The sequence below is a fragment of the Platichthys flesus genome, chromosome 13, assembly GCF_949316205.1.
Source record: "Platichthys flesus chromosome 13, fPlaFle2.1, whole genome shotgun sequence".
Lineage (NCBI taxonomy): Eukaryota > Metazoa > Chordata > Actinopteri > Pleuronectiformes > Pleuronectidae > Platichthys > Platichthys flesus.
Genome location: NC_084957.1, coordinates 826530 through 850498, shown reverse-complemented (window position 1 = coordinate 850498; position 23969 = coordinate 826530). Strand labels below are relative to the sequence as shown.

General features: G+C 45.8%; 3 protein-coding genes across 4 annotated transcripts; 2 read left to right on the top strand and 1 right to left on the bottom strand.

Moving 5' to 3' along the window:
- The first annotated feature begins 429 nt into the window (after positions 1-429).
- Positions 430-10556, top strand: LOC133967056 (serine/threonine-protein kinase Nek5-like). Its single transcript, XM_062402269.1, is given in 24 exon segments — positions 430-526; positions 2745-2864; positions 3127-3223; positions 3334-3431; positions 3516-3599; positions 3969-4039; positions 4321-4407; positions 5262-5316; positions 5688-5801; positions 6273-6359; positions 6489-6570; positions 6886-7001; positions 7164-7228; positions 7323-7466; positions 7837-7915; positions 8037-8150; positions 8312-8392; positions 8577-8669; positions 8747-8815; positions 8898-9117; positions 9210-9247; positions 9249-9321; positions 9422-9563; positions 9824-10556. Coding segments are annotated over 23 exon segments (2388 nt in total). The 5' UTR covers positions 430-526; positions 2745-2747; the 3' UTR covers positions 10086-10556.
- Positions 10557-10560: 4 nt separating this feature from the next.
- Positions 10561-15710, bottom strand: LOC133967032 (GDP-Man:Man(3)GlcNAc(2)-PP-Dol alpha-1,2-mannosyltransferase-like). 2 transcript variants are annotated; one of them, XM_062402234.1, is made up of 6 exons: positions 15630-15710; positions 15180-15416; positions 13901-14103; positions 13618-13786; positions 12687-13306; positions 10563-12267 (listed from the first exon to the last, which is right to left on the bottom strand). In XM_062402234.1, exons 1-6 carry the CDS (start codon positions 15686-15688, stop codon positions 11984-11986), a joined length of 1572 nt encoding a protein of 523 aa, XP_062258218.1. In that variant the 5' UTR covers positions 15689-15710; the 3' UTR covers positions 10563-11983. The 2 variants fall into 2 exon arrangements, with proteins under 2 accessions (XP_062258216.1, XP_062258218.1); XM_062402232.1 differs by having other exon boundaries at positions 10561-12267; positions 13618-14103.
- Positions 15711-16611: 901 nt separating this feature from the next.
- On the top strand, positions 16612-23944 carry lcp1 (lymphocyte cytosolic protein 1 (L-plastin)). The gene is made up of 16 exons (XM_062402224.1): positions 16612-16769; positions 18456-18536; positions 18630-18778; positions 18945-19068; positions 19257-19389; positions 20007-20088; positions 20171-20336; positions 20453-20595; positions 20703-20798; positions 20956-21151; positions 21246-21324; positions 21773-21887; positions 22009-22142; positions 22855-22975; positions 23366-23490; positions 23606-23944. Exons 1-16 carry the CDS (start codon positions 16628-16630, stop codon positions 23736-23738), a joined length of 2019 nt encoding a protein of 672 aa, XP_062258208.1. The 5' UTR covers positions 16612-16627; the 3' UTR covers positions 23739-23944.
- Positions 23945-23969: the final 25 nt, after the last annotated feature.

The window sequence follows — 23969 nt, the reverse complement described above, 5'->3', positions numbered from 1 at the left end:
CATTGCTTACATGAGTGGATGTGATCAGCCACATTAAATAAAACATAATGAATGGTGAAATCAATAATGTTTTATGTTATGTTATTACTCCTATTCCCAGTTTGTCTCAGAACTTCTTCTGTTCTTAACTCAACAAAAGTCAAACTAACAAAACTAAAACTTTATTATCAGGAGAAACATTAGAAACTAATATTAAATGAGCTGATCATGTGTTCAAATTAAATACGAATGAAAGGGTCAAATAATAATTATGACTATAAGTTATTAGATATATTTTCTTGAACCTCTGTCCTTTCTAATATCGTACATATTTTCGTTTTTCTAAAGAAACTCACTCTTTCTGTTTTATGAAGTAAAAAAACGCTGGTTTAGTTATTTGAAATAATAATAATGATGTCCCATCATGCCCTGCGGTGTGTCTGTCCGCTTGTCAAACACCTGTAGTGTGTTTCCGGACAGTGCGGGGATCGAACCTGTGCGCTGCTGCTCCGGGTGACCTCTGACCTCCACCTCCACTCTGTGACGTGTGAGTAAAACTTTGATCACAAACACGAACATTCACCGTTTTATCCCGCGAGCTTCTGTTAGCATGCTAACTGGAGGCTAACTGGATGCTAACTGGAGGCTAACCGGAAGCTAACAGGGAGCGAGCCGATGTGTTCCCGTCTCCATGGTGACGGGCTCCTGGCCGCGTGTCGCTGTTGAAGATGAAAATTAATAAAGTTTTGAAGTTTCACTTTGTTCACATCCCTGAGCTGCTCGTGTGTCTGACCAGTTTAACTTCATCTCATCACACGAGATGGAGAAACACTTTAAACATGAAGTTACAAACTGGTTCTTCTCATGTAGTGACTCCTGCTGTTGTGTTGTTGTGTTGTTGTGTTCAGTTCCATCAGCATGTGTGTGTCCGTGGAGAGGATCCTCACATGGGACTGATCTTCATCACTGATCACTAAGTGTCTGTTTGACTCGTGTTGAGTTAAGAACAGGAAGTTGATCCTTTTAACATCTGTGAGACAAACTGGGAATATGAGACGGATAACATGTGAGTGACTGATTGATTGATTGATTGACTGATTAATTGACTGATTGATTGACTGATTGACTGATTGACTGATTGATTGACTGATTGACTGATTGACTGACTGATTGATTGACTGATTGATTGACTGATTGACTGATTGATTGACTGATTGACTGACTGATTGATTGATTGACTGATTGATTGACTGATTGATTGACTGATTGACTGACTGATTGATTGACTGATTGATTGATTGACTGATTGATTGACTGATTGATTGACTGATTGATTGACTGATTGATTGATTGACTGATTGATTGACTGATTGATTGACTGATTGACTGACTGATTGATTGACTGATTGATTGATTGACTGATTGATTGATTGACTGATTGATTGACTGATTGACTGATTGATTGATTGACTGACTGATTGACTGACTGATTGACTGATTGACTGACTGATTGATTGATTGATTGATTGATTGATTGATTGACTGATTGATTGACTGATTTATTGATTGATTGATTGATTGACTGATTGATTGACTGATTTATTGATTGATTGATTGATTGACTGATTGATTGATTGATTGATTGACTGACTGATTGACTGATTGACTGATTAATTGATTGACTGATTGATTGATTGACTGATTGATTGATTGATTGACTGATTGACTGACTGACTGACTGATTGATTGACTGATTGACTGACTGATTGATTGACTGACTGATTGATTGACTGATTGATTGATTGACTGATTGATTGACTGATTGATTGACTGATTGATTGACTGATTGATTGATTGACTGATTGATTGACTGATTGATTGACTGATTGACTGACTGATTGATTGACTGATTGATTGATTGACTGATTGATTGACTGATTGATTGACTGATTGACTGATTGATTGATTGACTGACTGATTGACTGACTGATTGACTGATTGACTGACTGATTGATTGACTGATTGATTGATTGATTGATTGACTGATTGACTGATTGATTGACTGATTTATTGATTGATTGATTGATTGACTGATTGATTGATTGATTGATTGATTGATTGACTGACTGATTGACTGATTGACTGATTAATTGATTGACTGATTGATTGATTGACTGATTGATTGATTGATTGATTGATTGATTGATTGACTGATTGACTGACTGACTGACTGATTGATTGACTGATTGATTGATTTACTGATTGACTGATTGATTGACTGATTGATTGTAAGTTGAGACCAGTCGTTGACTCATCAGAATATTATTTTGAAAAGCACTTAGGTTCCGTCAGGAAGTCACTGTCCTTAGCTGCTATTTCAAATATTTAGATGTTTAATTTTGAACCATCATTTTCTTTAATCATAATTTGCAAACTGCTATGTCATTTTCACTACAGTAATTCAAAACAATACAATATATATATATATATATATATATATAGAGAGAGAGAGAGAGAGAGAGAAGGCAATATTATTAAAAGCTTTAAATAAAAAGTGATATGCAGGAGGCTCAGAGAGAAGCTGAACCAGGGACAGTGATTGGTGCAGCTGAGGGTAGTGGGCCAATCAGGTGGATTCATGAGACAGCAGACACGTGTCTCTCATGTGTCTCAGATGTGTCTCATTAAGAATGATAGCAGGGATGTGTCTCTGCGGGCCCCGGGGACATCGTCTCACACAAACCTCTGTGTCTGTGTTCCCTCAGGTGATGAACAACTATGAGGTCGTCCGTCAGATCGGAGAGGGTGCGTTTGGAAAAGCCTTCCTGGCCCGGGAGAGGGGTGGAGACAGACAGTGTGTGGTCAAACAGATCGACCTCCGGAAGGTAACGCACCCGCCGCTCCTCCACCCGACTCACTGCACACGTGACCATGGTTTGATCAGTTCATGAAATATTAACAAGTAGAAAATCATAAAACCAGAAGTATCGTTATTATTGGACGTTTTGCTGAATGTGCAGTTTCTGCCCCTCCAGGTGCTCCTGACCTTTCACACAGATTGAAGATCATGAAGCATCAGATTCAGATGAACCTGTTGTTAACCAGCTGCTTGTTAATATCCACGTTCTGTGTGCGTCCACTGCTCAGATGTCCCCCAGGGAGAAGGAAGCGTCCAGGAAAGAGGGGACGCTGCTGTCCGAGATGAGACACCCCAACATCGTGTCCTTCTGTGCCTCATTTCAAGGTGAGGGGACACGGCATCGCACGTCTCGTGTCCTTCTCATGTCGTTGTCATGTTGTTGTACGCATGTTGTACTAATGTGCGTGACCATCTTCTGCTTCCTGTGTGTGAAGAGAGAGGAAGCCTGTACATCGTTATGGAGTATTGTGACGGAGGAGATCTGATGAAGAAGATCAACATGCAGAGAGGAGTCAGCTTCACTGAGGAGCAGGCAGGCATACACACAGTTATTCACACACACACACACACACACACAGACACACACACACAGTAAACTGGCCTGTGTGCTCCACAGATCATCAGCTGGTTCACTCAGATCTGTTTGGGCCTCAAACACATTCACGACAGGAAGATTCTCCACAGAGACGTGAAGACTCAGGTATCGTCTCACTCTCCAACCCACTGGTCCTGGTCTGAGCAGCTACAACCTTTAATGTCCACTAGAAGTTAATGTCCTATTAAATATATAAAATTAAATATTACATACAATCTGTCTGAGCTTCAGGGGCTGAAGTTTGATATTAAATAAAAAGCTCCTGCCAAAGTGTTTTCATGACGGAGTGGAGGAGACGGTCAAAGAGCTCGCTGTGTCCCAGCTCCCAGAAAAACTGACCCCAGACCGTTCACAGACATCACTGTCTTTCATCTGTCATATCTGCTTACACACAGACACACACATGAGACATGCACAGTCACTGTTTGTGATGGAACAGACCAGCTCTCAGTCCCGTCTGTCCCTCTGCACCAGAACATCTTTCTGTCCAACGGAGGGATGAAAGCCAAGCTGGGCGACTTCGGAATCGCAAGAATGTTGAATAAGTAAGTCAGTGTCATGCACACACACACATACACACACACACACACATACACACACACACAGTGCAGCTGTCACTCTAACACAACTCCAAACAAGTGATTATCATTCCACAAACTGTCGAGCAGGACGTGCATCAGGTTGTGGACAGACGCAAACTGAGCTCACGATGACATGAAGGACAAACCACACGGTGCATGTGTGTGTTTCCAAAAACATGAGACATATTTGAGTGAAATAAATAAACTAAGAAACCTAAACAACACTGTGACCTGTGTGTGTGCAGCACCATGGAGCTCGCCAGGACGTGTGTTGGGACGCCGTCCTACATCTCACCAGAGATCTGCGAGGGTCGGCCGTACAACAACAAGACGTACGATCCTCACACGACAGTCAGACACTAAATAAAGATGTGACAGCTCCCAAAGTGAAGCCTAACCATCCAGATCCCCCCTGGTGGCTGGCTGCAGTATAGGTCATAAACCCTCCTCCTCCATGTAAGCAGAAGGGACATGGACCAAAGTAGACATTAAGTTTGTTGAAGTTGGTTTCTGACTCCTCATCGCAGCAGCCTTCTGATCTGAGATCGTTGGACTCTATTTATGGATGTTAGAGGAAGTTGGGATTTGCCGTCCATCTTTGTTTAACAAAGTAAATTGTACAACATGCTAACACACTAACAGGAAATGAGGTCCACACAGGACACTCCAACAGAGTGTGTGTGTTGTGTGGTTCTGATTCAGCTGAGTTCAGAGTGACTTCACAAAGAAACGAGTGTTTCTATTTTTCACGAGAGACAAACGGGACCTCGACCTAAACTTAGACTTAGTTCTAAACTCGACAACTAGACTCAAACAAGACGAGTCAAACATGTGTCAACACTGACACTTGAACAGGACCCCACAAAGCAGGAGAAGCAGAAGCGGTTATACACACGTGCACACACACATGCACACACTTGGTAGCTGGCCAAAGACAGCAGACGCCAACTGGGCTCTGATTGGCTGCTTCACGTCCCTGCAGCCTGACATCATGACTTGGTTCCTCTTGTTCATGACAGAACAAAATGAAGGTCTGCCGCAGCTTCCTGTTTCAACAACAACTGCAAGAGACAACTCAAGCTACACAACATGTTCCCTAAGACACGCTTCTTACAGTGTGTGTGTGTGTGTGTGTGTTTGTGTCCGTCCGTGTGTGTGTGTGTGTGTGTGTGTGTCCTCTCTGCAGGGATATCTGGTCTCTGGGCTGTGTCCTGTATGAACTCTGCACCCTGAGGCATCCAGTGAGCTGCACCATACACACACACATACACACACATACACACACACACACACACAGCTGGAGTAAAGAAAGCCAAGGTGTCTCTATCTCCCCCTGGTGGCTGGCTGCAGCACAGGTTGTGAACCCTTCCTCCTCCATGTTAGCAGATGGACATGAACCAAACTAAACATCAAAGTAGTCAGAGACGGGTTCTGTCCTTTCAGCTCGTTCTTATCTCACTGATGCTCAAGTGTTTCTGATCAGTTTGGTTTGAACGAGCTGAGACGTCATGATGGGAACGTTTTACACTCATTATCAAACTGAAAGTATGAGAACATGTTTCTTCACACTGTGTTAACTCGACTGGTCGTCTCTACTCGTCTCCACCTGCAGTTTGAGGGCAGCAGTTTGAAACAGCTGGTCAGTAAGATCTGCAGGGGGCGCTACAGCCCAGTGCCCAGCCGCTACTCCTACGACCTCCGCCTGCTGGTCACCCAACTCTTCAAGGTCAGACCCTAAAGCCTGTGTGGACGTGAGCTGAAAATAGAAACAGCAGGTTGTGTAGCTGAACCTGGATCAGTTAGAAACAGCTGTTTAACCAAAGCCCTCACATGACTGCATTTCATTATCAAATCGAAGACGAGTGACAAAGTGAAACCAGCTCAGTGTGACCCTGGTGACCTCCAGGCTGGGAGCCACTGGACTCATCTACCTCTCAGTCAGGGTTTGTCGTGACTCGGCAGAAATACAGGAAAGTGTGAAAGCAGCTGCTCAGGAAATCGTATCCTGGCTGAAAAGGAGGAAGCTCCATTGTGTTGGTGTCGACTGATGAAAAACACACACTCTTGAGTTGTGTTGTGTCTCAGATCCTCTAGACTTCAAGATGTGCTTTTACAAAAACCTGACAGTAGTTCACTAAAACTCCACTTTGAGATGATCTTTGATGTTCATTGACCATTTTGATTGTTTAATAAACAGGTGAACCCCAGAGACCGTCCCTCGGTCAGCTCTGTCCTCGCTCGTCCTTTCCTGGAGAAGCACATCAGCAAACACCTGGATCCACAGGTAGAGGGATCTGATTGGCTGACTGAGAAACAGTCAACAGACCAACATCAGCATGTTCCAAATCTACACATTAAAAGATCTATACTACACTGTGTGTGTGTGTGTGTGTTTGTGTCTGTGTGTGTGCAGGTGATGCAGGAGGAGTTCAGTCACTCGATGCTCCATCAGAACAGAGCAGCAGCATCACGAGCAGCCAGATCCAGAGCAGCAGGTGACATCACACACGACTCACTTTATTAGACACACCCACCGGCTCCTCCATCATGGAGTGGATCAGGATCGAACCTGGAAGTCGTTCTTCTCTCTGCACGGTTCAGTGTGTTGTCAGAGAAAGGAACAGTTCATGTTGTGGATCTGTCTCACTTCACCTTCCTGCTCAAAGGTCGAGGCACTGACTTCACACAAACCTTTGTTCAGTGAAGACCTCAGCACCGTGTTGGATGTGGAGTCTGGCGACACCCAGTGGTCGTTTCCTAACATCACCGCCTCTGGTACCAATCTAACCTGAGACTCTCCTGTTGTCCAGAGAAGGTCCAGAGGCGGAGAGGAGCCGAGAGGCCGGGGGCCCGGGGCCCGGGGGGGCCGCCTGCCAGGCCGGACTGGAGGGTCCCACTCAGAGCCGAGACACCCGCCTACCACAGAGTAAGAATCAGTGATAACTGGTAGATATACAGTAGGAACTTCTTTTACTCTTTTCTCATATTTAGATATTTTGACCTCGACAGCACAGAGGTAGTGATCTTAAAGAAACCCGTCTGACACTAAACCATATCAATAAACAGTGTTATTGATTATTGATCACAGCCTCTTCATCAAAGAGCAGCACACCCAGTATCAGAGAGCGACATCACAGAGCAGCACAACCAGAGGTGAGTGAGAAGATCACTGACATCATCACAACAGAGTGTACAGTGTGCTGTGTGTGCACGTGTATGTACTGTTGTGTACGTGTCACTGCTGCAGGTTCAAGGAGCCTGTCGGTCACTACCAGCTGTACCACGCTCAGCTGGACGTCCTCCAGAGGAGGTGCGAGGAGGACGTCCTTCCTCCTGAGAGGGAGCAGCCGTGTGAAGACCACGCCCCTCGTCCTGTGGAGCCCTATCAGCTGTGAGTGAAACTGATATTTTCCTTATTGAATCATCATTTTGTTCAAATTCTCAGAAGTGAAAAATGTTCTCCACAGTTTTCCCAGAACCTGACGTGACCTGTCAACTGGGTGTTTGTGCTAAGCTAAAGCTAACGACTGTTTTATTACATTACATTACATCACATGTCATTTAGCTGACGCTTTTGTCCAAAGCAACTTACATTTTTAGTACACTCAACATTTATGAGGGGCCATTTTAAGGGTTCAGTATCTTTGCCAAAGACACTTAGGCATGCAGATGGGAAAGAGTGGGATTCGAACCAGCAACCCTCTTGTTGCAGAACACCCACTCTATCCCCTAGGCCACGCTCTCCCCTGTTTGTTCCCCAGTGTGGCAGCAGCTCGTCATGAATACCTGCAGAGGAGACTGGAGGCAAACCAGTACAAGCTGAGAGCAGAGAAGCAGCTGGTGAGAAGAAGCTCACACACACACACAAACACACACTCACACACACACACACACACACAAACACACACCTTGTTACTGACAATCAGCCTCTGACCCTTGACCTTTTCTCTGGGACTGACAGGGTCTGCGTCCGTGCACAGCCGAGCACAAAAGGAGGCCTGGAGGTCGGGAGCGGGACGTGGGACGACCCGAGCACCAACACACACCTCAGGACAGAAGACAGGAAGGACAACAGGTGAGACACGTGACATCATCCTGATCCTGAGTCCCTTTACTGTCCGAGCTGAACCTTTGTGTGGTTGGTGAAAATTCTCCTCCTGTAGATTCTCTGTCTTTACACTTCAGGATGTGTGTCTGTGTGTCTGTGTGTCTGTGTGTGTGTCTGTGTGTGTGTAGGAGTACCTGCGTCAGTTGGATGTCATCAGGCAGCAGTATCACCAAGAGATGAAACAGATGAGACGAAGAGCTGAAGCTGAGGTTCTCTCTCTCTCTCTCTCTCTCTCTCTCTCTCTCTCTCTCTCTCTCTCTCTCTCTCTCTCTCTCTCTCTCTCTCTCTCTCTCTCTCTCTCTCTCTCTCTCTCTCTCTCTCTCTCTCTCTCTCTCTCTCTCTCTCTCTCTCTCTCTCCAGTACTTTCTCTGATGTCATGTTTCTTTTCTTTAGTCTCATTCAAAACAGAAACAAGGAACCTTCGTGGTGGAGAAAGCCAGAGAAGCTGGAGCAGCCGGCACAGAGCAGCAGGAAGCTGCTCTACAGGTAAATCAGCTCCTTCACACGCATGTGTTAAATAACATGAACTACACTCATCTGCTCATCACGTGTCGCTGCTGCAGGACATGGAAGCAGCTCTGAGGCAAGTGAGAGACGAGACCAGCGCTCTGCAGGGACATCCCAGAGACAAGGTGAGACTGAGATCTGCTGACGAAGGAAACATGAGCAGCCGACCAATCAGAGCAGAGGAAGATGAACGTTTTGTTTCTGCAGAAGGGAATCATGTTTGAGATTCGGTTAGATGACGAGGAGAAAGAGGGCGTCGACCCACTGAACCAGACCCTGAGCTTCCAGGCGGGGGAGGAGTTGAAGCTCAAGGATTGGTTGGAGAAAAGAAGGGGGTGGAGTTTGAGGACACCGCAGACTCTGCTGGACGCACTCGCCAACATGGACGTCCACTCCGTCTACGATACCGTCGCTGAGACTAACGAAGGTACAAACTACTGAGTCAATGTTAATCACCATCCTGACATCATCTCCACCGATATTCATCTCTTCTTTGACCTCTTGACCTCTTGTCCTCAGGTGAGGAGGCAGAGGGTCACAGACAGTGGGTACACGCCCCCCCCCACCACGCTGCCGAACGCTCTCGGTCAGGCTGAACTTGCTTCGTCCACTCTGGACTCAGGGACCACAGGTGAGACACATCAGGGACATCACGAGTGCGACGGGACAAAGTGAAGATGTTTAATCAGATTTATTAAAGTGAAGTCACACTGAGGATTCTGTAATCTCAGATCTAGAGCCAGAGGATGAAGAAGAGAAGGAGAAGAGAGAGGACGATACAGAAGAGAAGCAGGAGAAGGAGGAAGAGGAGGAGGACTCTGATGTGGAGATGGATGAAGAGCGACTGGAGCCGAGGTCAGACGACGAAGACACGTGAGTCAACGTTTACGTCTCGTTTCTTTCACATCCAGAGAGAAGAGCTGATAATTGATCAAAAAGTCAATTAAACTATAATTGAACCATCAAAAAGAATCGGTTGTTGATTGAATAGTTCAACGAACAGGATTCATTCATTTATTGATTGATTGATTCATGAATTGATTCAGCAGCTTCACTGAGTCTCTGACCTTCTGAAAGGTGAAGAACCCAAGATCTGGACTTTTTGTCTCAGTTTCATCTGTGATTTTCCTCAGGAACTTTGAGGAGTCGGAGGACGAACTGAGAGAAGCGGTGGCCGACTCCATGAACAACCTGTTCGTCATGGAGGACGGGAGCTCGGACGGGACAGACAGCTCAGAGACAGTGGGGGACGATGGCGAGGACGGGTCTGCAGCGAGTGCAGCAGACCCTCAACAGGTGGTTTTGTCCGAGGCCAGAGAACCTGAGTCCCAGGAGAAGGATCACACGTCTGTAGATACACAGCCTCAGACAACCGGACTCGTCAAGCGGTTGTGAAAGAGGATTTCACATCCTGCTGATCACCAGCGCTCAGCTGCTTCCTGCTGACACATCAATCTTTAAACAACTCAAAATATTTAGTTTCCAGTCAAATGTTTCCTGAAGCAGCTCTGTGTGTGTGTGTGTGTGTGTGTGTGTGCGTGCGTGCGTGCGTGCGTGCGTGCGTGCGTGCGTGCGTGCGTGTGTGTGTGTGTGTGTGTGTGTGTGTGTGTGTGTGTGATGAGCGATCCAGATCAAACAAGACAACCATAAAACGCTTGGTGTGGTCAGACACTCAGCTCTGCCCTCTAGTGGATGTATTGCTTAACAACCATGCTAAGGCAAAGCACACATGGGAGTAGGTGAGCAGTGACGGCTTCATGCTTTGAAATGGACGCAGCACTTTTCATACGTCCAGGCAGAATAAACAAGTCTTCACATTTTGGAATAGGTTTGAATATATTTTAAATATGATGAGTCACAGTAAATGTAAAATGATTGCTTCTCAGAGTTTAAACTCTAACTCTGCCTTAATTCAAATTACACTGCACATAACTAGTTCATCTAGTTCTAGTCGTGTATCTATTACAGGATTTCTTATTCTCAGTGAAACCAGAACATCATTAGAAACGGCTCCTGCAAAATAAAGCTTCTTATAATTAACCCATTACTCAGTTTCTCCATCACCCGACATCAATCTCCTTCACAATAAAGCTGCTACTGATTATAATGTTAAATTATTTAATCAATAATTATCCATTATTTTCTTTGTTGGTATAATGCAGAAATGATGTCAATACATGTTTTGTTTTTACAAGTCTTGAAAAAAATTATAATGTGAGACTATAGATTGTAAATAAAGATGAGGACATGTTTCCACGCTGCCATCTTGTGGTTATGACATCATCTACAGTCGGAGCCAGCGCTCTATTGATCGTGGGGTGGAGCCGGGGTATCGAGGTCCCTCCCATACACATTCTCAACCAATCAGGAGCATCTTTACAAACATTTATTGAATATCTAGTTTGGGCCGTGTCCCGTCTGCTAACGTGGAGCAGGTTTATGAAGCTGGAATCATCAATTGTTTTATATTTTTGGCCTTGTTTAAATAATCATTTATTAGCACAGCTGCTCTTTCAGGTGACTGATTATTCACAGTGACTTTAAAACAAGACTGATGTCAGTGAAGCCTGAACCTCACCTGATGACCTGTTAACCCAGAGGTCTTCAATAGGGGGTTCCACGACCCCTAGGGGGTCCGCGGAGGTACTGCAGGGGGGGTCGCGAAATCTTTGGTTGATTAGACAATTTTTTCTTTATTTTAAAAACAAATTTAATTTAATTTAATATAGTTTAGTATTGAATGCACAATAACAGGGTAGCTATATTTATACATGGCACTAGGCCCAGTTTAATATAAAACACAATTTTATACAATATATATATATAGTAGGGGGTAACTGCTCCATCTCTCCACCAGTTTTGGAGTCCTTGGCCTGAAAAACGTTGAAGACCCCTGTGTTAACCAATCAGCAGAGAGTGACAGTCAAACATCACTTGACTTCACTAAGTGCTTTCAAGGCTGCTGGTTGAATTCCATCGTCTCTGATCGTCGTGTTTCACTGCTGACGTCCTGTGTTGTTCTGATTTCTCTTGACTTATCACAGTGGATCAGAAGTTTAATCTCAGAGTGTCCAGCAGGGACTCGTCCTAACATGTCAACGTCCTTTTCTATTTGTTTTAATGGGGATGAGACAACATGTCAAAGTTTATTGGCAGAGTTGGAAGCCTGGTCTGTTTTAATCCTCACCCTAAGAAACAGAACAAATGAAGAGCTGCCCCTTGGTGGACACCAGTGGACACCAGTGGACACCAGTGGACACCAGTGGACACCAACAGGCCACGTTGGCTCCTCCTCATCGCTCCAGTTTACTCAGCAGAGGCTCCATAGCAGCGAGGAAACAAGCCTCAAACTCCCGGTTGGAGAAGCGCTCCACCGAGCGCCGGGCGTTTCGCCGGATCTCCAGTTTGTCTGCTGGGGCCAGCGCCAGGATGGTCTCCATGGCGGCGGCATAGCTGTCCTCGCTGTCGGCCAGGAACCCCGTCTGTCCCCCCTCGTACGGCACCACTATGTCCAGCTCTGGACCTCCGGACTTGTGGGCGAGCACAATGGTGCCTGCAGCCATGCACTCCACCACACCTGAGGACAGAGGGACGGAATCAGATCGACAATCCTGACCTCACAATACAAAGGTCAAAGGTCAAACATGATTTAGACTCACAGCACGTTACATATATTCAAATAACTAATTATCACCTAAAGTGACCTTTACTGCAGCCAGCCACCAGGGGGCGATCCAAACACTTGGGCTTCACTCTTGGGAGCGTCTGTCTTAAAGAGCTTCGTTGTTTTTGTGCTTGTTTACGTGTCAACATCTTATTTATTGTGTTGGATGAAAAACTGAAAAGATCCAGGTCAATGTTAATATTCTAGATAAGTTCATTCATATGTAAATTTGTAACAAAGTTTGTCGACCAATTATTTGTTTTAGTTTTTTAACAGAATCCTGGGTCTGGTTCACTGATGTGACGTTTGAGGATCACGGGTTCGATTCTCACCGATGCCAAAGTGCTCGTTCCGCATGGTGTGCAGGCCGATGGTGGCGCTCACCAGCTCCCGCTGCAGCTCCTCAAACGGGACGTTCAGTTTGAAGTCGACCCGGTCGGACACGCCCAGCTCCTCACAGAACCCCCGCAGCATCAGCACCCTGTCCTCGTCCTCCTGGTTCCTGCATCCACCAATCAGCACGAGCCGCAGGGACTCCCTGCCCCCAGGCCCCTCCCCTTTCCTGTCCAACAGTTTGCTAAACGCTTGGATCTGCAGCCTGTGGTCCTTCTCCGGCCGGAACTGAGCCACTGACACCACAGACTGACACTTCCTCCCCCCCCCCTCCTCCTCTCCACTCACCAGCTCCTCCCCCAGCTCCACCCAGCCCTCCTCCACCTCGTCCTCCAGCGGTACGTCCAGGAAAGCCCTGACGTCGCAGGGCGGGTAGACGACGCTGGTCCGGCTGGGAGAGCGCCACAGGGCCAGGATGTGTCCCAGCGTCCAGGTGGAGTTCACCATGATGACGTGGCTGCAGGAGCCGGCCAGACCGTAGAGCAGAGCGAAGCAGCCGTAGTACACCAGCTTCACCGCACCCAGCACCGGGCTCCGGGAGAGGAAGGCTGGGTTGGACCTGGACAGACGAAGAAGAAGACGAAGACGAAGACGAAGACGAAGACGAAGAAGAAGAAGACGAAGAAGAAGAAGAAGAAGAAGAAGAAGAAGAAGAAGAAGAAGAAGAAGAAGAAGAAGAAGAAGAAGAAGACATTTATTAGCTGTGTTTTCATCTTCGAGCACCAGGCTGACGTTTTAGTGTGAGAGGGGAACCTGAATCCTCAGCTGTGATTGGAGGACGGGGGTTAGGTCACGCCCACACTGACACTTTTCACATCCACTGGTCATGTGATGTAAGCAGGAAGTGTAGCGACACCAGGCTGGTGTTACCTGGGGTTCGGCTCTCTGACCACAGACAACATGTCCGTGCTGACGGTGGGAAAGTGGACGTAGCACGCCACCGCGCAGCCGCCGAGGTAGCGGAAGATCGGCAGCGTGAAGGCGAAGCCCATCGAGTCCACGTAGAGGTCAGGAACAAAGGCCGTCAGAGCCTCCCAGCCTAACACACACACACAGACAGACACACAAAGAGAGACAAACACAACTCTCAGAAACATTATAAACAAAGATTTCATATTTCCTGCAACACTCTGGTTCTTCCTGGACTTGTCACCGAGCAGCATGGAGCCGGCGCTCTGGCCCAGCAGAGTGAAGTGAGGGTAAGAGGTCGCCTCCACCAGCGCGCCGTGACGCAGGAAGATGAAGGTGATTGGTCGAGGCAGCGTGACACTGAAACGCTGTCGGACTCCCTCCAGAATCTGTTCAGCGGCCACTCCCTGATCAGCAGCGTAAACCACGAAGGACACGTCAGGGAACCTGGGAGGACAGAGGACAACATGAGCTCAGGTTACAGGTGCTTTTAGTTTGTTACGTTAACAGCAGGAAGTGACATCAGGAGGCGGAGCATCACGTTCAGGCTCAGATTCTGATCGGTTTGTGGTGTCAGTACTTTAACCTATGATGGAGTATTTTTACTCTGTGGTGTCAGTACTTTAACCTGTGATGGAGTATTTTTACTCTGTGGTGTCAGTACTTTAAACTGTGATGGAGTATTTTTACTCTGTGGTGTCAGTACTTTAAACTGTGATGGAGTATTTTTACTCTGTGGTGTCAGTACTTTAACCTGTGATGGAGTATTTTTACTCTGGGGTATCAGTACTTTAACCTATGATGGAGTATTTTTACTCTGGGGTATCAGTACTTTAACCTATGATGGAGTATTTTTACTCTGTGGTATCAGTACTTTAACTTGTGATGGAGTATTTTTACTCTGTGGTGTCAGTACTTTAACCTGTGATGGAGTATTTTTACTCTGTGGTGTCAGTACTTTAAACTGTGATGGAGTATTTTTACTCTGTGGTGTCAGTACTTTAACCTGTGATGGAGTATTTTTACTCTGGGGTATCAGTACTTTAACCTATGATGGAGTATTTTTACTCTGGGGTATCAGTACTTTAACCTATGATGGAGTATTTTTACTCTGTGGTGTCAGTACTTTAACCTGTGATGGAGTATTTTACTCTGTGGTGTCAGTACTTTAACCTATGATGGAGTATTTTTACTCTGTGGTATCAGTACTTTAACTTGTGATGGAGTATTTTTACTCTGTGGTGTCAGTTCTTTAACTTGTGATGGAGAATGTTTACTCTGTGGTATCAGTACTTTAACCTGTGATGGAGTATTTTACTCTGTGGTATCAGTACTTTAACCTATGATGGAGTATTTTTACTCTGTGGTATCAGTACTTTAACTTGTGATGGAGTATTTTTACTCTGTGGTATTAGGATGTTTAGAGTATCTCAGTACTTCTTTCATGTACTTTAACACTGAAGTATATGTCCAGTGTCCACAGACTGTGTTCCCCGGTGTAACGTGTCTGATGGAGACTGTACCGGAGCATGAGGACCCTCAGCGAGCTCCACAGGACCCGCTCCCCGCCTCCTCCGGCGCTGCAGTCCGGGTGGAAGAAGGCCACCGCCGGGCCGCCGCCGCCCTCCGCCCGGCTCTTCCTCCTCCGGCTCCTCCGGCGGCTCTGGAGCCACAAGCGGAGCCCGAGCAGCAGCAGGCCGAGGACCAGGGTGAGGACCAGGGTGAGGAGGGCGCAGGGAGCCGCCAGGGACCACAGCAACCTGCGGGGGGATGGACACACGACCGTCACACCGGGGACACACAGGATGTCGTACCGGGGACAGACACCGGGGACACACAGGATGTCGTACCGGGGACAGACACCGGGGACACACAGGATGTCCTACCGGGGACAGACACCTTCACACTGGGGACAGACACCGGAGACAGACACACAGGATGTCACACCGGGGACAGACACCGGAGAAACTGACCTCATGAAATCACAGAAACACAGATGATGATGAACATGATGATGATGAAGATCCGCCATCTTTATAACACTACGGACGACGTCACAACTGACCCGCAGGCCTCGCTCTGATTGGCTGAGAGTTTGTTTACACATAGGTCGGCGACACGTGATTTTTCTTTATTTATTACAACTTCAGTTAATCCAAACAATTCGTTAGTTAAGACATAAAAAATAAACTTCATCGTCTAATCAAGTATTTAAGAGAAACAGGAAAATCATTTAAATCAATTACTGCCAATCTACTGCTACACAGTTCGTCCAGAGGGTGGCGGTAATGGGCCTGGAAGCTGGTTTGCCAACTGCCAATAAACAGGAAGAAGAAGAAAAAGAAGAAGGTATTAATTTAGAGCAACAATAATCTTAATTAATCCAGATGAAGTAAATGTTTAAACTTCTTTAACAACCAGATTATTTGTCTCTTCTGCTATTTCACTTTAACCACATTTATCCGTATATGGAATTAAAGATAATTAGAATTGTTTTACTTCTACGTCATAAGATTATTCATATCCAGTCCTCTTTCATTTATATATGTATGACAACACTCCTAGTAATAATATACACACACATACTGAATATATATAAATGAAAAAATATGCCAAATTAAAAGACCTTAAAAACAAATATTTGATGTATGTGTAATTTATGTAAAATCCTAACACTAACCTCAGTTATTAATAATGTATTTGATGAGGCTACATTTAAAAACTACTTGTGAGCTGGAGCTGGATCCCATCAGCTGAAACTGAAAGAGACCATATCATTTTATATATTGTGAATAAATGACCACTGAGTGGATCACGTCATCAGATTGGTGGATTGATGGGAAGTGGACCCTCCTTCAGTGCGGGGGTCACCCCGACAGCAGCCTGTGTCATTGCCATATAAAGACAAATCATCTGTCATTCCTGTTTCTGAGGTGTTGCGTGTCACTTCCTTCCTCGTAGATTTGAATACATGAGCTGTCGCCCTGCTCTCGGTGCCTGTCGATCAGCTCAGCAGCCAGAAGGACGACCGAGACGAGGGAGACAGACAGAGACAGAGACACGGACAGAAAGAAGACTGATACCCACAGCTCAGCGGCCTCCTCACCTCCCAGGTAAAGACATCTGACTTCAGGTCTGATCCAAGCCGGTGTTCCCTGAAGGCAACACAGAGACATGAGACAATTCTTACTTTTAATTCTTGTTTGTGTCGAGACGGAGGAAGAAGAGACAAAGAGAGAAACTGTTGTTTCATGAACGATTGTTCAGATGTTTCCTCATCAAAGAGTTTTCTCAACCTTCTGCTGCTCACAGATCTGCATCAAACAAACCGAGTCAAATGCACAAACTTAAAAACCTTCATCGCTCATGTTCTTTAACTTCGTGTCGTTTGACTTTGTGCAGCTTGGCACCAACAATGTGATACGAGCAGTTAGAGCGGCAGCGAGGCCTGCAGGAGGAAGGAGAAGTTAAACCTCTGCAGCGAGCTGAAAGGAAGTTGTGGTCAGCTTCACTTCAACTGCAAAAAACAAAAAATCCCTTTGAGGCAGCGAGATGAAGAACAGAAACTCAGACGTCAGCCGAGCGGCGTTTCATCAGAGTTGATTCAATTCAGTGTTCGTTGAAAAAGCACGAGGAGCTGCTGCTCGAGCGTTAGCGTCCACGTGAGGTAGAGAAGCTCCAGATCTATTTTAATCTATCTGTATGTCTGAATAAAACAAATTAAGATTCATTTTCTTAACTCAAGTTCCTATTTTTATATTCTGAACATAACACTGAGAATATTGTAGTTGTCAATCTGCAGGAAACATGTTCACAAACTGTTCGTGAGTTCTGAATCGTGAGCAGAACAATACGTCTCAGTGAAGTTCACCTCTGATCTTTACACGTCTCCACTTCCTCCGCACACCAAGCTAAAATATCTACGCTTCCATCTTGTGGTGATGACGTCAATAACAGTCGTGATCGTCGAGTGGTATCGAGGACCCACCCATTCACATGCTCGACCAGTCAGGAGTCAGTGTCAGCTGTCAATCATGACGTCTCAGCCTGTTTTTATATCATCAAAGAACTGATTAAAACTAAACTGATCAGAAGCATGAACAAACATCATCAGTGTTCCTCCTTCACACACACACACACACACACACACACTCACATACACACACACACACACACACACACACACACACACACTCACATACACACACACACACACACACACTCACTCACTTCCTCCTGGTCACTGATCATATGATGATGAATCATATTCAGCAGTAAACTGACTGGTTGGATCTTCTGGAGATAAACAGATGTTTAGAGAATCGTCTCAGTCTCGTGCGTCTGAAATCAATCTGAGAGTTCATCATCTATATATTGTGTCATAGATGATTTATTATTGTTATTTGTTAATCATATAAGTGTGACTTCAGTAAATTGTGGTTTTGTCTGTTCGTGAGATCCACTGTTGCGTTTCTCTAGAAAATGTTAATCTATGTAAAGTTCCTTGAGATAATGTATATTGGGATTTGGCGCCACTCAAATAAAGTTGAATTGAATTTTGTCCACATACTCGTCCAACTTACCTGTGCAAGTGTTTACATCTTTTTACACAACATTAACACACACACACACACACACACACACACGTCTTTCTGACAGGAAGTGCAGCAGAAACAGGAAGTGAGAGCTGTCGGCTGCTTGCATCACAGATCAAAATGGAGAGATTTAACTTCCTCTCCTCAGGTCGCTCGCTCACATTTAAACTTCTAAATTAAGGAGGAATTGTGTGTTTGTGTCAGTTTCCGGTTCCAACATGGCCGCCCCCTCGCAGATCTCTCCAGAGGAGCTGGAGGAACTTAAAGAAGCCTTCGCAAAGATCGGTGAGGAAAACAAGAGCGCTCACACAAATCTGGTGTTTATTTGTGCTATTTAAATGAGTCTGCGACCTCTGACCTGTCGACCTCTGTCTCCAGATGTGGACAACAACGGCTTCATCAGCAAACAGGAGCTGAACGAGCTCTTCAGAGCCGCCAACCTGCCGCTGCCCGGGTACCGGGTCCGAGAGATCGTCCAGGAGCTGATGAAGAGCAGCGAGCAGCTGACCTTCAGCGAGTTCACTGAGGTGAGGGCACGGGTCAAAGGTCACGCGCTGTAAACACAACATCACTGGAATCAGATCAATATTCACTGTTAATCATCTGGACAGTTTTTAATACAAATACAAAATCTGAGATTATCTACCAACAATAATCTACGGACGTTCTCTGCTCCTCATGTTCCACCTGCAGATCGTCCACGGCCTGAAGAGCAGCGACGTCGCCAAGACCTTCAGGAAGGTCATCAACAAGAAGGAGGGAATCTGTAACGTGGCAGGGACGTCCGAGCAGTCAGGCACCACACACTCCTACTCAGGTACACACAGTCACAGTCACACACACAGTCACAGTCACACACACAGTCACACACAGACACACACAGACACACACAGACACACACACACACACAGTCACACACAGCTGCACACTGATTTAAAAACAAATCTAAACAGGTGATAGATAATCTCCTGTTATTCACTGATACTTTTTTTCCTTGGTCTTCAGAGGAGGAGAAGGTGGCGTTCGTGAACTGGATCAATAAAGCTCTGGAGAAAGACGTGGACTGTAAACACGTCCTGCCGATGGATCCCAACACCAACGACCTGTTCACGGCGATGGGAGACGGAATCGTTCTCTGGTACGTTTGATTTTCAATGGAAGCGAATCTGATTCAAGTCAAAACGTTCGATATGATATAAACATGAGCTGCTTCCTCTTATGTGAAAATAAGAATCAATTTTTACAGAAAAGATGAATTTAATTTGTGTTAAATTTTGCAGAGTGACGTAGAGAAGTTCATACAGTTTGTAAAACATGTTTTTATTGGATTCAATGAATGAAACATATCTCTGAGTCGTCCATGTTTCCACAATGTGACGTCCACAGGAAACAGAAACCTCCGAGCAGCACGTAAACAGGAAGCAGAACTTCTTCTGTGTTCTGAACAGTTGGAATAATGATAATGAACGATGTTCCACTAACTCCACTTTCCACAGTCGTCCGGTGTTTTGTCATAAAGAGTTGAACTAATTCAAAGAATGACCTGATGATGGCGCTAGAGGAAACTTTAGAAGAAGATTATTACACTTCGTCCTGACGGGAACGAGATAAACGTCTGAATTAAATTTCATCACAATCTATAAACGAGTTAGAAAGAACCAGAGTGTGAAGGCTCTTCCTCCAGGGACCATGAGTCCAGTAGAAGTTAGGATCAGAGTTCTTCTGTGTCTCTGACCGTGGACGTGTTTCCCTCAGTAAGATGATCAACCTCTCTGTCCCCGACACCATCGACGAGAGGACCATCAACAAGAAGAAGCTCACGCCCTTCACCATCCAGGTGAGGACTCCTCCTCCGTCTGATCTGCACACGGCGAAACCTCCACAGCCTCTCCACTGCTTTACGTCTGGTGTCTCCTCAGGAGAACCTGAACCTGGCTCTGAACTCGTCCTCGGCCATCGGCTGCCACGTGGTCAACATAGGAGCTGAGGACCTGAAGGAGGGCAGGCAGCACCTGGTCCTGGGTCTGCTGTGGCAGGTCATCAAGATCGGACTGTTTGCCGACATCGAGCTCAGCAGGAACGAAGGTGTGTCCGTAGAATAGAATATTTCAAGTCTCGCTGACTTTATAATAACTTGTGTTCTGTTCATTTCATTATAAATGTGTGTGTGTTTGTGTGTGTGTGTGTGTGTGTCTGTATAGCTCTGATCGCCCTCCTGCGCGATGGAGAGAGTCTGGAGGATCTGTTGAAACTCTCACCTGAGGAGCTGCTGCTGCGTTGGGCCAACTATCACCTGGAGAAGGCCGGCTGCGGCAAGATCAACAACTTCAGCTCCGACATCAAGGTTCACACACACACAGACACACACACAGACACACACAGTTTCCTCAGTTAAACTTCGGTGTGTAGCTGTTGTGAGTGAATCATTGAGTAACTGTGTGTTTGTTCCAGGACTCGCGGGCGTACTACAACCTCCTGAACCAGGTGGCGCCGAAAGGAGACGAGGAGGGAATCCCCCCCATCGCCATCGACATGTCAGGGCTCAGGGTGAGAGCCGACGACATCACACTCATATGATATCAATAATTATAATTATTATTATAATATGTAATCATCCAAAACATATGAAAACAATATGACATAGAATCGATCCCTTTTCCAAACAAGCAGTATGAGACGTGTTGTGTCCTCGTCGTCCCTGCAGGAGCAGGACGAGCTGCAGCGAGCCGAGCTCATGCTGGACCAGGCCGACCGGCTCGGCTGCCGACAGTTCGTCATGCCGCCGGACGTCGTACGAGGGAACCCGAAGCTGAACTTGGCTTTCGTTGCTAATCTGTTCAACAAGTACCCGGCTCTGAAGAAACCAGAGAACCAGGACATCGACTGGAGCTCCATCGAAGGTTCAGAGGAATTCTGATCTGCTACAAACCTCTGATCACGTGATCTTAACGTGTTTCCTGTGTGATTGAATCGCTGACCGATGTTTCCCTCCAGGTGAGACCAGGGAGGAGCGAACCTTCAGGAACTGGATGAACTCGCTCGGCGTCAACCCGCGGGTCAACCACTTATACGTGTAAGAACGACCACAGCTCTTCTTCTCTCGTTTTAGGGTGAAACGACTCTTTTACTGAGCAGCAGCGCCCTCTGCAGTCACCTGTGGGACATGCTAGAGGAAAGGTCATGTAACGTAGTACGAGTACACAAGATCGTTTGGTGGGGGGGTTAACATCCTCAGATATTATGAGGTGCGTAGGAAAGATGCGATACCCAGAGCAGAGGTCGGGCAGCAGCGAGTCCCTGACGTGGTCATCAAGAAACGTCCTGAACCACAACCAGGATGTTGATCTCCTCTGTGTCGCCATCTTTGTTTCTGTTTGCTCACTGCACGTGAATTCAACGTCAAAGATCTTCACTCTTCACTCGTGTATAGTGCCCCCTTCTGGAATCCTCCAGTAACACGTGTAGTTCCTCAGCAAGTAGGTGAGCAGAACCCACGCAGTGATCTGAAATGTGTGTTCCAGAGATATCGACGACGCGATGGTGATCTTCCAGCTGTACGAGAAGATCAAGGTTCCGGTGGACTGGGATCGAGTCAACAAGCCTCCGTACCAGAAGCTGGGCAGCAACATGAAGAATGTACGACGCGGCTTCACCAACACAACGTGGACGTCACATGTTCGAGTCCAGAAGGAGTTTACTGAGGAAACTGTTGAAGAGCAATTTGCAGGTTTTAAAAAACGGTTTGTTTGTTTGGTAGCTGGAGAACTGTAACTACGCAGTGGAGCTCGGGAAGAAAGAGGCCAAATTCTCTCTGGTTGGCATCGCGGGTCAGGACCTGAACGCTGGGAATCGAACCCTCACCCTCGCTCTGCTCTGGCAGCTGATGAGAAGGTAACAACTCCTCACTGCTGCCCCCTGCTGGCCTGTCACTCATCCTGTTCCACCTTTGAGCGAAATAAAAAACGACCTGAAGAATCTTTAAGGGCAGGTTTTTAAAAAAGGCTCCAAAAGATGAAGGAATCAAAATGTAGGATCAGATTAATTTGACTAATTTTAAATGTTATTTAGAGTCACTATAATACATTATTTTGATTAGTTATATTATATCAACTACAATTTTATATATATTAAGATTTCTTCAAATAATGACATGCGTTATATTCATTATATAAGGTGATAAGATTAGATTGGATGTTAAGGTTGATAAGACTAGTTAATTCAACTTAATTAATTGGGTAACCAAGGCGACTGGTTTACTTTGTCCTTCAAGTGTAAATCTCGTTGTCTGTGTGTGTGCGTGTGTTTGTGTGTGTGTGGGGGGGGGGGGGGGGGGCTGCATCTTCAACAGTCCTGTAGCTCCACCTTCTGGCCAAACTAGGCTGCTGAGATTTTGGTTGTTATTAATAATTAAATCAAAATATGATTAAATCAAAGAAACATCAGCAGAGCAGAGATCCAGGAATATATCGCAGTATTATATAATATAGAAATAATATAGACATAATATATATATAGTATAACAACAAGTATGGTGGTCAACGTCAGTGTTTGCTAAAGGGCCCCTCGGCAGATGAGTGTGGTTGACGGTCGGTCTCTCTGTCAGATACACCCTGAACATCCTGGAGGACCTGGGCGATGGACAGAAAGTGACCGACGACACCATCGTGTCCTGGGTCAACGAGACGCTGTCACAGGCCGGGAAGGCCACGATCTCCAGCTTCAAGGTGACGGCTGCACACACGGCTCTGATCAGCTGATCAGATCTATCTCCACATTTCATTTTGCACTTATGTTACATCTGTCATTTAAACCAAATACACTTTAGACTGATGCTCAAAGGACAAAGATGTTTCAACTACAAACAAGAGAAAGTTTCTACTTGAAACGTGAAACGTTTTTACCAGATTCACAGCATCAAACGTCTAGATCGAACATTAGTTTGATTTAATATTTTTTATTTAAAAGGTAAATATAACACTTTACAAATATGGCAAACTGAAAAAAACACAACTTTTCATCATGTTTGAGCTAAATATGGTGAAAAGATATTTTCAGCTTCATCGTGAGATTTGGATTGAATTCATCAGAGTGTGTGTGTGTGTGTGTGTGTGTAGGACAGTAAAGTCAGCAGCAGTATGCCGGTTCTGGACCTGATTGATGTCATCCAGCCTGGATCCATCAGATACGACCTGGTGAAGGCAGACGACCTGACGGAGGACGAGAAACTCAACAACGCAAAGTAAACACACACAAATGATAGAAGCACGAGGGGCGGGGCATCAGTTTGAAGTCCACCTGATAACATCCAATCAGAAAGCCTCAGTCCTCACGCTCACCGTCATCACTGTTTCTAGGTACGCCATCTCCATGGCGAGGAAGATCGGCGCCCGGGTGTACGCTCTGCCCGAGGACCTGGTGGAGGTCAAACCCAAGATGGTGATGACGGTGTTCGCCTGCCTCATGGCACGTGGCATGAAGAGGGCGTGAGGGGACGCTGTCCGTCACCTGGGGGGGGGGGAACAGCTGTTCTGGAACTATCTGCTAAAATGAAACGTTTTCTACACGTGAAAGAATCCGATTGGTTCGGTCGAAATCACAGAAAAACAAACGCTTCTTGTTTCTTTTTTAAATGTTTTTCTCTGTGAATTAAAATCTGAAACTTTCGACACAACAAATAAACAATTTAACATGAAGCGCTGAGTCGTTATTCGGACACAC